General features: G+C 33.8%; 2 protein-coding genes across 5 annotated transcripts; both read right to left on the bottom strand.

The window, feature by feature from the left end:
* Positions 1-4,352: 4,352 nt before the first annotated feature.
* Positions 4,353-8,687, bottom strand: LOC107024064 (STOREKEEPER protein-like). 4 transcript variants are annotated; one of them, XM_015224947.2, is made up of 4 exons: positions 8,561-8,687; positions 8,403-8,484; positions 8,210-8,298; positions 4,353-5,012 (listed from the first exon to the last, which is right to left on the bottom strand). In XM_015224947.2, the coding sequence occupies exons 3-4, from the start codon at positions 8,273-8,275 to the stop codon at positions 4,659-4,661; spliced, it is 420 nt and encodes a 139-aa protein (XP_015080433.1). In that variant the 5' UTR covers positions 8,276-8,298; positions 8,403-8,484; positions 8,561-8,687; the 3' UTR covers positions 4,353-4,658. The 4 variants fall into 4 exon arrangements, with proteins under 4 accessions (XP_015080433.1, XP_015080434.1, XP_015080435.1 ...); XM_015224948.2 differs by having other exon boundaries at positions 8,407-8,484; XM_015224949.2 differs by having other exon boundaries at positions 8,210-8,293; positions 8,407-8,484.
* LOC107024063 (STOREKEEPER protein-like) lies at positions 8,494-10,693 on the bottom strand. The gene is made up of 2 exons (XM_015224946.2): positions 8,789-10,693; positions 8,494-8,688 (listed from the first exon to the last, which is right to left on the bottom strand). Exon 1 carries the CDS (start codon positions 10,066-10,068, stop codon positions 8,926-8,928), a length of 1,143 nt encoding a protein of 380 aa, XP_015080432.1. The 5' UTR covers positions 10,069-10,693; the 3' UTR covers positions 8,494-8,688; positions 8,789-8,925.
* Between the last annotated feature and the right edge of the window lie 3,313 nt (positions 10,694-14,006).

Raw genomic sequence — 14,006 nt, 5'->3', positions numbered from 1 at the left:
TTTATTTTATGAACTTATGATGTGATTTTTTCTTAGGTAAGGTGGTTCTTTTGCAGACATTAAATGAAACTTTTAGTAGAAATTGCGCCGATACAAATGAGGTATGCAACATGCCTCTCCAATAATTTTGCATTTTTTTACATGATTACTTTTTAATAAATTTGATATCCATATGACTATTGTATTTTTAATTAGATTTTAATAACTTAATGCATGTGTATTTCACAAAGTAGAGCCTCCTTGATAACTTCAGTTTGACAATGACTTATTGAAATTTATTTTTCTTCAATCTCCTAGCTTCCGAGGTAAAAAGGATAACTAATGTTTCTCCCTCAACAATATAGAGCAAAAGAAATTGAGAAAATATCTGAAGAAGACATATTCTAACAAATGAAGTAATTTAATTTAATATGAAGTAGTACTTAAAAGTCAAATATGAATGATAAAGTTAGAAAAAAAAAGGATAAAAAATTAAAATATGATAAGTATGAAAAATAACCATGAACAAACTATTGGAATTTTTTGTTCATGCTACAAAGAACAATTAACTTACTATGTCATTTGAATGTAATATGGAGACAACATATATACTTGTTACAAGTACATATGATAATGCAAACTTTGGTACAGGTGTGTTATGTGTGTATTGTCACTTTCTTAGAAAAGTAACAAACTAATATATTGTAGGTTTCGACCTAATAATATAATAAGGTAAATTATTTATCACATTTGTTATCCAAATTTGACAGGTTATCGAAATATCTAATTATTTGTCATTTATATTTTATAATAAAGAAGTCATTTATATAGGTTGTCTATTTATTTCATTTATATTTTTTCGTTAAATCATTTTTGAAATTCTTCTAAATGTGATTTTAATATTTTTAGTTAAAATTTCATTTTTGTTTGATGTGATTTTAATGTAACTCTTACCATATATAATATTTTTGTCGAACTCAAGTGCAAAGCACGTGTCCATGACTAGTAATTATTATAAGTGAGAAGCTCCAAAATGTAAAGTTGAAGTATCATTTTATACCTATACTAAAAAACTTTTTTTTAAAAATCATATATTATTAGTAATTATATATTAAAAATAAATATTATGGGATGCTAAAAGTCTACTTTCCTTTTTAATGAAATAGTAAAATATCTAAAAAAATTGAAAAGTCAGTCAAATATTAAATATAAATATTATTGGATGCTAGAAATTTACTTTTTTTTTAATGAAATAGTAATGCCTGAGGACTTTGAGAAGTCAATTTTCCATTAAAACATGATAATAATAATAATAATAATAATAATATATATTATTATTATTAAAAATGAGAAGGAATTTAGAAAAAAAGTTAAATTGTTGCTTTCCACTACATTAGATTAAAATGATATATAATATCAAACTTATTAAATATTCTATCAATAATTAAGATTATCATATTAAGTGTTTATAATAATATAAATAATATGTATTTAAGTATATAAAATGGATGGATTAATGTAATATTCCAGAAAATGTACTTGTCTAGTGAAGAGTTTTATTAGGTTTTAAGAATATGTATTGGGATACATAGGCATCCCAATGTCCAATATTGAGTACTATTGGGCATGTTAGAGAATATTGGCTTAAGGGTGTTAGCCAATTTCTATGTATTAACAAGTAACTTAAAATATACTTTGATGTTTAAATACTTCAATCCAAGTTTGTTTAGAAATTGTACCTACAATGAAGACCCTAAACTAAATTTTTTGATTTCATAGCTTACACATATTAGGTACGAGGCATCCAAGTGTCAAGCCTAGGTACCATAGCACATGATCATTTAAAATATGATCATGTAGATTAAGCAGTGCCCAAGGACATGGTGAGGATCCTTGGGACAAGAAGTGAACTTTCCAAGTGCAACTACAGAGTGCACGGTTAGGAAAGTGCACGGCAACACATGTGCTTAAGAGACCAAGCGATCAAGCCCAACCGATTCGGTTAGGGCGGTTAAAGGGTCGGCATGCGTCGGGTCAAGCCACGTGGGGCCGAACTTCCTAACCAATCCTAGGATCTAACTAACTTACCTAACTAGCTAACTAACCTAGGATTAACTAAAATGAACTAACTAGTGTGCCCGAAATCCTAAGACCTAACTAGATGACACTAGCCAAATAACTAACTAAAGAAACATCCTAGTATCTAACCTAGGATGGTCCAAAGGGGTTGGTTATGGTCCTAGTGACTTAGGGGTACTTTAGTAATTACCCTAGGTCACTTAATGAATTAAATTAGCAACTTAATTAATTAATTTAAATTCATGGTCAAACCCGAGACCCTTAGCAATTTTTCAGAATTTGGCTAAGTCAAATACTCTCTTATTTTTAGTCAATTTAGGAGGGGCATTTTGCTAATTAGCTAATTGATTTATTTAATTAAGTTATTTAGCTTAAGTTGAATTAGTCAATATTCAGTTCCCAAGACTTAGACTCACGTTTATCCATTAGAAACCCACGACTGAAAAACAGTGAATAAACGTGCGAAAAATAGAAAAATACTCTCGATTCTCCTTAGGCGATTTCAAGGCAATTCTTCAAGATTCTCATGCAAAGTACATGGTGATTTTCGTGGATTCAATTCTACAGTAAGGTATGAGTTTTCTCTCTTGGATTCCTTTTCCAAGGAGGCTTTTCAAACGTTTTGAATTCAAGAAAACCGAAACTAGGGTTGTTCCTAATGAAATTGTCGAATGTTCATCTCCCTAGTTCTCCCTATTTTCGATTCTAGTAGTATGTATAATGCAAGTCTCGAGTATGTTGTTGGTATGTTTAGTTGCACCTATTTTGTTCATAACATTACCCCGAAAAAGATAAGCTTCAACACAAGGCATTTAAATGTGCCCTTCAAGAGTATTCTCGTCTACAAAAAGGTTACAGATGCTTTGATCCCTCTACCAATAAGTACTTGACCTCGCAAATGCTACTTTTTTTTTCAAGATTTTTCCGTATTTTTCTCCTAATACAAAAAATAAGAAGGGCATAACAGAGCTTCCCAATCAAATATTTCAACCCACCTCCACCTCCGAATCTTAAGGTCTATTCCCGACGACCTCAACCTCCTTATGAACTTGCTAATTTAGTTGGTATTTCTAACTCTTTATTATTTAAATATATTCTCAACACGTCCCCTCACATGCGTGTGAGCGGGCCTAATTTTTTTATCGGTCAAGCACGTGAAAATTCTTTTTGATTTTTAGGTGGTGGTGAGATTCAATCTCAACACCTCTGTCTATTCTGATACCATACTAAAGTGTGTAACCATCTTATCCCAAAACTTGCGATTAGAGAAAAAACACCTTTCTATCATATTATTATATTCTAAACATAAACAATTTAGATATCTATTCAAAGTCTACCAGGAAAAAGGTATGACAGAGAGAGCCAAATAAGGAGGGATGAAACGAATAGAAGCCTAACGATTCCATGCAATAAAAACATAGTTTAGGATAGAATGATCGTGTAACAAGCTAATATACGGCAGTAAATTGCATTTTTAAGATGCTCAACATGTTCATAAGACAAAATTTGTCAAAAAACTGATATCACAACAGACAACAGATTTCTGAGCTTGTGAAACCGGACACCCTTTTAGATGCAAGAAAACTGGAAGATATCAGTACTTGTTACATCTAACAGAGTGCAGGTAGCACATTTAGGAGATAAAGTTAGATGGCTTCCCCATGTGTTAAAACCTCCAAAATGCACTGGTTTATAGGTTTGATAACACGATAACTATGTGTCACGGAGAAAAAGTTTTCAATCCCTAAAGTCCTTTGAAATCCATGTAGACTTGGTTAAAAACAGAAGACAATCAAACCAAGAGATCTACATGAGTTATGCCAAACAATTGAGATTAAACTAGTCAGTAAATACCATATAGAGATGTGTGGGAGATACAGGAAACCCCTAATTTGAATGCAATGGACCTGAACAAAACAAATGGATATTAGGAATTCATATGATAACTGACCTCTCGATGGTTTCAGAATTGAAACATAGTTGATTGAATGACGATAAATCCAAGTGTGTAGACACACACACACATATAAAAGGTGTATCTGTGTGCATTCATGTGCTGCAGAATATCTTCTCTAGGAAAGAGTAGAAATCAGCAGTCAAAGGAAACACCTAAGAAGCATTGCCTGTAAGAAATTTTTCCATGATAATTCAAGTTCTTTTAGATTTATAGCAGGACATAAAACCTCTAGGATTTTGGACAACTGTCTAACCCACCACCCCCACCCCAAATCAATTAACTGGTATGATAAGCTGGCATGAACAACAATTGAGAACAAAGTGAATCAACACAAGCGGCAAAAACTGAGAAAGATCGCATTTAAATATATTTCCATCTGGAATAGGAAATGACATATTAAAAGGATGAACCAGAAGCAAACACAGCGGATATCATCCAAACCAGTTCATAGAAAAACTAAAAAGAAGCAATAAAATGTTTGAATCAACCCGATAAACTAAAGCTTCCTCACAGACTAAACACAAGTACATCAACGCGAGAAGAAATTGTCTTGAGAAACAAGACTACATCAAAACAAAATCTAAAACTCCACCGGAACAACATCAGAACTTGTAGCACTGAATAAAACATGATCCATCCGCATCTAGTTACCTCTCATTGCATCAACCACCAATTTGAAATGCTCCGCAATCAAATCTAAGCGCTTCACCATCAAGGCAGCTTCGTCATCCTCCAGTTTCTTCCACTTCTCCTCCAACATTTCAGCCTTGTCAGTAGCAATCAAACTCATCTTCTCCTTCAAAAAGCTCGATCCATTCGGATACACTGTAGACATGCCAGCCATACTTCCAAATGATGCAGCCAACCGTGGATATTTGGACTGGAAATCCTGTTGATGACCCGTAACGACCTCTTTTACAGCAACCTGTTTTTCTTCTTCCATTTGTTTATGCAAAAGTTGTTTCTCGAAACAGCAGCAAAGAGGCGGCAAGAAAACCTAGAAAGAGAAGGGGGAAAGAAGCCTGAAGATTGCAGAAGAAGTATATCAATAAATAGAAAATTTCATAAATAAACTTACCATATTCTTAATTACATATATTTTGAATATAAATATACATTCCATAATTTTTCTTGCTCATTAAAGAAATTATTAATAGTTCAAACATTGAAGTAAGGATATCATTCAGTCAGGCTGGGACAATCTGATTCATAAAAATGTGGTCACACTGTAGTTGCGCTAACCATAGCTAATGTTAAGGGGTGAGAATGGGGCCCAGGGAAAGGATGTCCGGCTTAGAACCATACCTTTGTTAGTGTAGTTAACGGGCTAAATGGGCCAGACTGGGTTTACAATTTGGATTTCGTGTTCTTTTACTCTCTAATAATAGCATTGACATCTACATTTAATAGAACCAGTTGTTTAGTTCTTGTCACATTTTGAAAATGAGTCGCTACTTAAAAAAAATATATACATACAAATAACATATACAAGATATACATAAATAGCCCCCAAGGACTAGCTCGAGTGGCAAAAGGTGGAGGATTTGTGGCTTAGGTCGCAAGTTCAAGCCCCACACCATGCAAAGTGAGGGTAGAAGGGCGGGCCCATCACCCACCGAGTTTACAAGGTTGTGATTGGTCCAAAGGGTCACCGGACGGATTACTCATTATAAAAAAAAGGTTTAAGCAGTTAGAGAAAGCACACTTTTATTATTTAATTATATTCTCAAAATCATTCCATACCTTTAAACTCAATCTTTTTTGCACCTGAATGTCCATATAATCTTATTTCTATTAGCAAAATTTACAAAAAACATGAAATGCATTGTAACCTTCTTTAATGATTTTGTTCTTGTGAAGGATCAGAGCATGGGACAGGTGAGTCATAGGGATTGTACCTACTCTCTATCCCAACACTAGATATTGTTTCTTCTAAATTGCTCCATAGTCAATTGGGTTATCCAAGTCTCTTGAAATTGCAAAAGATGGTCCCAAGTTTATCTAGTTTATCTTCGTCCAAATGTGAGTCGTGTTAGATTGGTGAGCACAATCCTGCCTCTTTCCTAAAACACATCAATAAACGGGCCACCTCTATGTTTGCAACTGTTTATTCAAATATATGGCGTGCAAGTCATGTGATTTTTTCTTAGGATTTCATTATTTTGTTACTTTTATTGGCTACTTCAGAACAAGGCCTTCAAATGTGTCTTTCTCGGGTATTCTAGTCTACAAAAAGGTTACATTTGGCTTTGATCCCTCTATCAATAAGTGCTTGATCACTGCAAATGTTACTTTTTTCGAGACATCTCTGTGTTTTTCTCCTAATACGAAAAATCAGAAGGCCGTAGCAGTCCTTCTCATTCAAACTATTCCAACCCCAACTCCATCTCCAAATTTTGAGGTCTATTTTCGACGACCTCAACCTCCTTCTGAACTTGCTAATCAAGTTGGTATTTCTAACTCATATAAAGGTGCACAAAGCAATATTGGTGACTCATTTACCAGCTCCAACAATGTCTTCTGCTCAGAGAGAACACACTTTTATTATTAAGTATATTCTCAACATGCCCCCTCGCGTGCGGGCGGACGGGCTTGATTTTTTCATGGGTCAGGCACCTAGATATTCAGTTTGATTATTTGGGTGGAGGAGACATTCGATCTCAGGTTCTCTGCCTACTTTGATATCTTATTAACATATGTGATAATCTCATCAAAAAGACAGTTATTAGGCAGAACATACTTTTATTATTTAATTGTATTTCAATAGAAACAATTTAGATATATATTCTGAGTCTATCAGGGAAAAAAGGTATGACAGAGAGATCCATACAAGGAGGGCTGAAACCAAAAGAATCATAGAACGGTTCCATGTGATAAAAACATAATTCAGGATAGAATAATTGTGTAACAGACTATTATACAGCAGTTAATTGCATTTCTGAGATGCTCAAGGTGTTCATAAGATAATGTTGTCAAAGAACTGATATTAAAAACAGATTTAAGATCTTATAAAACTGGACAACACTTTCAGACATAAGTAAATTGGAAAATGTCAGAACTTATTACATCTAAAAGAGTGCAGGTGGCACATATAGAAGATATAAAGTTAGACGCCTTCCCCGTGTGTTAAGACCTCCAAAATACACTGGTTTAGAAGTTTGACAACACGATAACTAAGGCTTTTATCAGGAATCTTTCACATATAACCACTTACAAATAATAAATTACTCTCCATAGCTATAGTTTGATAATTACAATTTGTAACTACATGTTATATGGAGGAGAGAGGCGAGCGAGACTGGAAGAGAGAGAAGAGAGAGGTGAGAGAGAGGGGAAAAAGAGTGAGAGAGAGGGGAATTGTATATGTATATTGGTTAGATAATTGTATATTATACATATGTATTTGTATATATAGCAAGAGAGATTGGGAGAGGAAGGCGAGAGCCAAGCGAGACTGGGAGAGAGAGGAGAGAGGCGAGCGAGACCGAGAGAGGGAGGATAGAGGCAAGCGAGAGAGGGCAGAGAGTGGGAGAGAGGTGAATTGTATATGTATATGGTTGTATATAATTGTATATTATACATATACATTTGTATAAATGACAAGCGAGATTGGGAGAGAGGAGATTTAGGCGAGCGAGATTGAGAGAAGGAGGAGAGAGGCGAGCAAGAGACGGCAGAGAGCGAGAGAGAGATGAATTGTATATGTATATAGGTTATTAAATTGTATATTATACATATTTATTTGTATATCCTGGCGAATTATACATATACAAACATGACTAATTATACAAACTCGAAGTCAGCCCACGTAATTAATGTATAATGTTAGTCGCGAATGATAATTATAGCAAACTATAGCTATGATGATTAATTAAATAGTATAAGTTTGATTAGCCGCATAATTTTCCCATGTTTAATAGGTGAACTAAAATCACATTGAAAAAATAGTTTACAATCCCTGAAGTTCTTTGAAATCTATGTAGACTTGGTTAAAAACAGAACACAATCAAACCAAGAGATCTACATGAGTTATGCCAAACAGTTGAGATTAAACTAGTCAATAGATACCATAGAGAGATGTCTGGGAGATTAAGGCAACCCCTAATTTGTCTTTTAAGACCTAATTATTCAGTATAGGAATGCAATGGACCTAAATAAAACGAATAGATATTGAGAATTTAAATGATAACTGACCTCAATGGTTTCAGAAGTGCAAGTGTGTTGACATGCACACACATATAAAGGTGTATATGTGCACATTCATGCGCTGCAAAATATCTTCACTGGGAAAAAATAGAGAATAAGCAGTTAAAGGTAACACCTAAGAAGCAGGAAACAACATTGCACTCTATATCAAAAGAAATATCTCGATGAAACTGTAACTAACCCACCACCACCTCCCCAAATCAATTAACTCGTATGATAAGCTGGCATGAACAACGATAGAGAACAAAGTGAATCAACACAAACTGCAAAAATTGAGAAAGATCACATTTAAATATATTTCCATCTGGTTTAGGAAATTACATATTACAAAGGATGAACCTGAACATCTCTCAGACATTCCACTTTAGCTATCATTAAGCTTGCTTCCACCGTATATGGCATATATGATAGGAATGTGTAGGCATTTCATTGCAACCCCTTAGTAAAGCCAATCACTCCATACCACACTAACATATATAAGAAGCAACACAGCGGATATCATCAAACCAGTTCACTAGTAAAACTAAGCAATAAAATGTATGGATCAACTTGATAAACTAAATCTACCTCGCGGACTAAACATAAGTACATCATCGCGGGAAGAAAACTGTCTTGAGAAACAAGACTATATGAAACAAAACCTAAAACTCCACCGAAACAGTATCGGAAATTGTAGCATCGAATAGAACATGATCCATCAGCATCTAGTTACCACTCATTGCATTGATCACCAATTTGTAATGCTCCGCAATCAAATCTAAACGGTTCACCATCAAGGCAGCTTCGTCATCCTCCAGTTTCTTCCACTTCTTATCCAACACTTTGGTCTTGTCAGTAGCAATGGAACTCATCTTCTCCTTCAAAAAACTTGTTCCATTCGGATACATTGTAGACATGCCAGCCATACTTTCAAATGAAGCAGTCAAATGTGGAAATTCGGACTGGAAATCCAGTTGATCACCCTTAAATATATCCTCCTTAACCACCTCTTTTACAGCAACCTGTTTCTCTTCTGCCTTATGTTTCTCATCATCCTTGGGTTTGCTGACTTTCGCACTTCTCTTAGGTTCAGAACTCTTGTTAACCTCAACAGTAATTTTAGCTGTGCCATTAGTGCTAACTCCATTACTAGTTCCAGGGGCACCCCAAATCCTCTTTGAATGCTCAAAAACTAGATAATCCTGACCCTTCATGAAAACTGGCTCCTCACCATCTTTCACATTAGTCAAATATTTCGTCTTTAACCTCCTTACCTTGTCTCGGAGTCTCTTCTTTGAAGCTTCAACCTGCAACTTCCCCCTGATGAATTCATGAAAAGCAGACATATCGGCAATAGGTTCCACACCTTTTACCGCCTTGTATTCAGCAATCCCTTTGAGTAGAGCAAGCTGGTCGTCATCGCTCCATAGATTGCGAGGAGTAGCAGCTGATTTTTTCTCCTCTTCTTCTGCAATCTTGGGCTTCTTCCTCCCTTTCTCTGTCTGGGTATCTCGCTGCCTCTTTGCTGCTGGCTTCGATGGGGTGTCAGCTTTAGCAGGAACACTGGGCTTGACGGTGAAGTCCAATGCAGAAGGGGAAGGCAGGGAATGTCCGGATTCGGATCCTGACCCACTCTCGCTGCCGGAATCAGAAGAAAATTGGAGTTTCTGAGTGATGGATCTCTTTACAACAGGATGTGCTGTCTTGGGTTCTTCAGTTTCTTCCCCTGATTCTTCTTCTCCTTCTTCCTCCCTCGATTGTTGTTGTTGTTCTTCTTCTTCCTGGGATTCCTCCACCAATTCTTGTTCTTCAGAGGACGATGCAGAAGGAGGCTGGTCTACTAAGCGGGATTTGGTTTTTGGGGCCATTGTTTGTGAAAGCAAGAAGAGAGAGCTATTCGGCCATCAACTGTGTCTATGGTGAGTGTTGAAGCAGAGACAAAAAGATGAAAGCTTTGTGTAGGGTTTTTCTCAATTTATACAAAAAGCCAATGTCTTAATTGATTGCCCCGCCCTTCTACGATTGGATAATCACTTTCCCCATTTAGACATGTATTCCAAGTGAGATTTATGAGTCACTACTGGTCGAAGGACGGAGCAATCACATCTTATTAGTTATTTTAGTTGGAAATTTTTTTTTTCGTGTGATTCTCGTTCTTAATTAGATGTGAATTCGAAAAAAAAAATGTCAAACACGAAAAATGGTAAAGGATTCAAAATTAATCATTCGATTGAAAAGAGATTTATCACTCAAAAATCAGTTGATAACTCTACACATACCCTAATCTTCTTCTGATACTGAAAGCGAAGATGGGTCAGCATCCGAATTTAAAGAGGAATCGCGTTATTCCTTGTCTTCCCCTTCTGCATCAGACTTCATAGTCGATTTGAGTGTTCTCGCAAAAGTTGTTGCCCATCGAAACCAATTGCAAAGAGGTCGCAAGAGACCTAGAAAGAGAGAGACGGGACGAAGTTCGAGATTGCAGAATAAGTCGTATCAATAAATAGAATAATTTATAAAATTACTTACCATATTCTTAGATTGCGTAAATTTTGAATATAAATGTCTATTTTATAATATATCTTTCTCTCGCTTTATACAACAAAAGTGTATACATTGTGTTTCTGTTTTTGTATAAAGCGAGAGAAAAACATATATCTTCTTCCTATACATTTATAATTATACAATATACAAACATTTTACTTCAATTCAATTGTATGCAAAGCAAATTTTATACACATATTGCATCGAAATAGGCCAACGAATTATACAATTGCAGTGAAATAGGCCAGCGAATTATACAATTTAGGCCAGCGAATTATACAGTTGTATATGTATAGCGAATTATACAGTTATATGTTTGCTATGGAGCAATTATGCAAACTTTGTTATATCATACAAATATGAATTTTTCATTTGCCATATGTGAAAGTTGGCCTACATCTAATAGAGGCGGTTATTGCCAAATGATAATTACTGCAATAAAAACATGAAGTTTCCTCTAATGAAACATTAATTGTCTTTGAATATATCAAGAAAAAAAATAGTTGAATTGATGCTTCGTTCATGCACAAAAACAAGTTTCTTTTGTCTTTCAATTGCTGTATAATTCTTATTTTGAAAAGAATGTGATTTTGAACGTTTACCTTAAATTATGGCATTATCTAAATTTATTGTTACCTTATTTAACGCTTCAGTTACAATCCATTTTTTTAAGAAAAATTTGTATTAATAAAAAAACAAAAGAAATGTTATATACAAAATTAAAGATACCTAAATATCTAAACTATACCCGAATGTAATTATGTAAACTATATTAATCTAATGTTATTTCATCAATTAAGTTTGTCATATATGAAACTTTCCCTATATTTAAAAACGAGTCGCTATATGTTTAAATATAGGAAAAGTTTAATATGTCTATATAATCAATTTAATATGTCTATATGTTTAAATATTGCTAAAATTATTTACAAAATATTGTAATGTTTGAATCTTGAAAGTAAAAATATATTTGTATGTTACATTTTTTATTCAAACAAAATACATGTTTTGACCTTTTATATGTCAATATATATTAAAGTAATATTTTTGTCCCTTCGGGGACATCCGATAAAAAAATATTAAAGTAATATTTGTTAATATCATTTTTCAAGTATTGTATTATTTTGATATTGAAAATAATATGGAACTTTGTATTTTAATATATGTTTAAGTTAAATTTGCTAACAATTTTTTTTTTTAATTATTGTATTGTTTGTATTTTGAAAATAACATTGAATTTGATATGTCAATAGATTATTCGAACAAGACAAACAGATATTACTAAAAAGAAAGGAACTCAAAAACTCAATAAGCCTTTTATTTTATGAATAGCTAAATTGTAAAATCCAATAGAAAGCTTATAAAATTATAAAAAAAATAATTTAAAATTATAAACAAATAATTTAAAATTCGATTTCAATTATAAAAAGGAGATTCAGTTTTACACAACAACATATCTAGTGAAATTTTAGAAGTGAGATTTGGAGAAAACGAAATGTACAGTCTTGTCCCTATCTTATTGTAATACCCTGAAAATTTCTAAGTTTAGAACACCTCACAATTTTACTGTTAAGAATTTGAATTGTTTATCGTAAGTATATGAGCTTGAAACGGGTGATGACGTGATGACCTACTTACTCGTGTGTTTTAAGGTCCCTAACCAAGAGTATAATTAAAGGGTATCTAATAGGGTCGTAACAGTCCTTAAACACCAAGCCAAGTTCAAAGCATTCTATTGGCTCAGTTCTTACATGAGTTCATATATAGGTCAACTTAAAAATACTAATAAATCTCAACATATAGTGAATTAGGTGGTCTATGATCTATTAAATTAAAGGTCTATGCATCTTTTTTCCAACACCACCGAATTTTTCTTATTTCTAGTTCGAAGTAAAAAGTTATGGTCGTTTTACTGGAACATACTTTAACTGGGAAATTGGGCGAGGTCACCTACTCAATCGGTGATCCACCGAATAAGTTGGCGAATCACCGAATTGTCCCGAAAACCTTAAGGGGTCGTTTGGTAAAGTGTATAAGAACAATGCAAAATAGGGTGTATTAGTAATACTTGCATTACTAGTGCTTGCAGTAGTAATACTTGCATTAGTTATGTCTGCATTATACTGTTTGGTTTGATGTATTAGAAAAAACAAATCTTGCATAATTTCTATTTAAAAAGTGTATGTTTACAAAAATACCCTTTACACTTTATTTCTTTATATACTTTCTTTGCAACAAGGTTCTTTGCTAAAACATAAAAAAAAAAATTCTTTGCTAAAACATTATTTCTTCCTATTCTTCTTCTTTTTCAAATATAAAATTAAAAAGTTGTTACTACATTGAAATAAGATTAAAAAAGAAAAAGAAGAAGATGTCATACATCTTCACAATTTTGCCACCATAAGTCCAAAAGTTCAACTTATTCATATGCAAAGGTAGGGATCCTTAGTTTTCATCCAAGAAGCTGTATTTTCGCAGAACACATATTCTTAAGACACACGTACGAGCTAATCAACTCATCTGAGAGGGGGGATAACAATAAGGTATCGCTCATTGGATGTGAGGTCATAATCTGTTCCAATGGGTTGATTAAGAAAATTGCAGATGCCAAGGGCCAACTTTGAAACGCAGCTTAAGCGATTTTGGGTCCGAGGCATTTCTTTGTTTCTTCACTTTTTGACCTTTAAAATTGAAATCTTCAGCTCGAGTAGTTAGTTGGGCAGAATTTGTTCCCCCCTTAAATTGTGGAGCCTTAAGTGCAGATACTGCTCCATCTCTAAACCTATCCCCTTCCTTCCATCTCTACTCCAACCAGAAATCATTCAAATAAATACTCCAATNCAAAAAAAAACCAAAAATTCAAAGATTTTTCACTTTTCACACACCCAAAAACCTCTACAAAACTTCACACAAATTCCCTACCCATTCACCAATGTTCCAAATTTTCTCAACTTCACCAATCGAGATCGCAGAAAAACAGCACAAATTCACCAACATCAGCTGACCTTTATCAACAAAAATTAAATTAAATTAATCAAAATCCAACAACAAAAATGAGTAAATCAATAAAAAAAACTGATACTGATTCAAAAAAAATGATAATTCAGATTATTTTGGAATGTTAAAGCTTGGATCGCCCCTACTAAAGCTCAAAACTATGAGCAAAGAGAGAGAAAATAAAAATGAAGAAAGAGATGTTGAAAAATACAGATTTTAATGAAAGATAAGAGTACTAACCTTATGAAGATGAGCAAACAATGTT

Source organism: Solanum pennellii, chromosome 7 (genome assembly GCF_001406875.1).
Source record: "Solanum pennellii chromosome 7, SPENNV200".
Taxonomy (NCBI): Eukaryota; Viridiplantae; Streptophyta; class Magnoliopsida; order Solanales; family Solanaceae; genus Solanum; species Solanum pennellii.
This window is presented reverse-complemented; position numbering and strand designations above follow the sequence as displayed.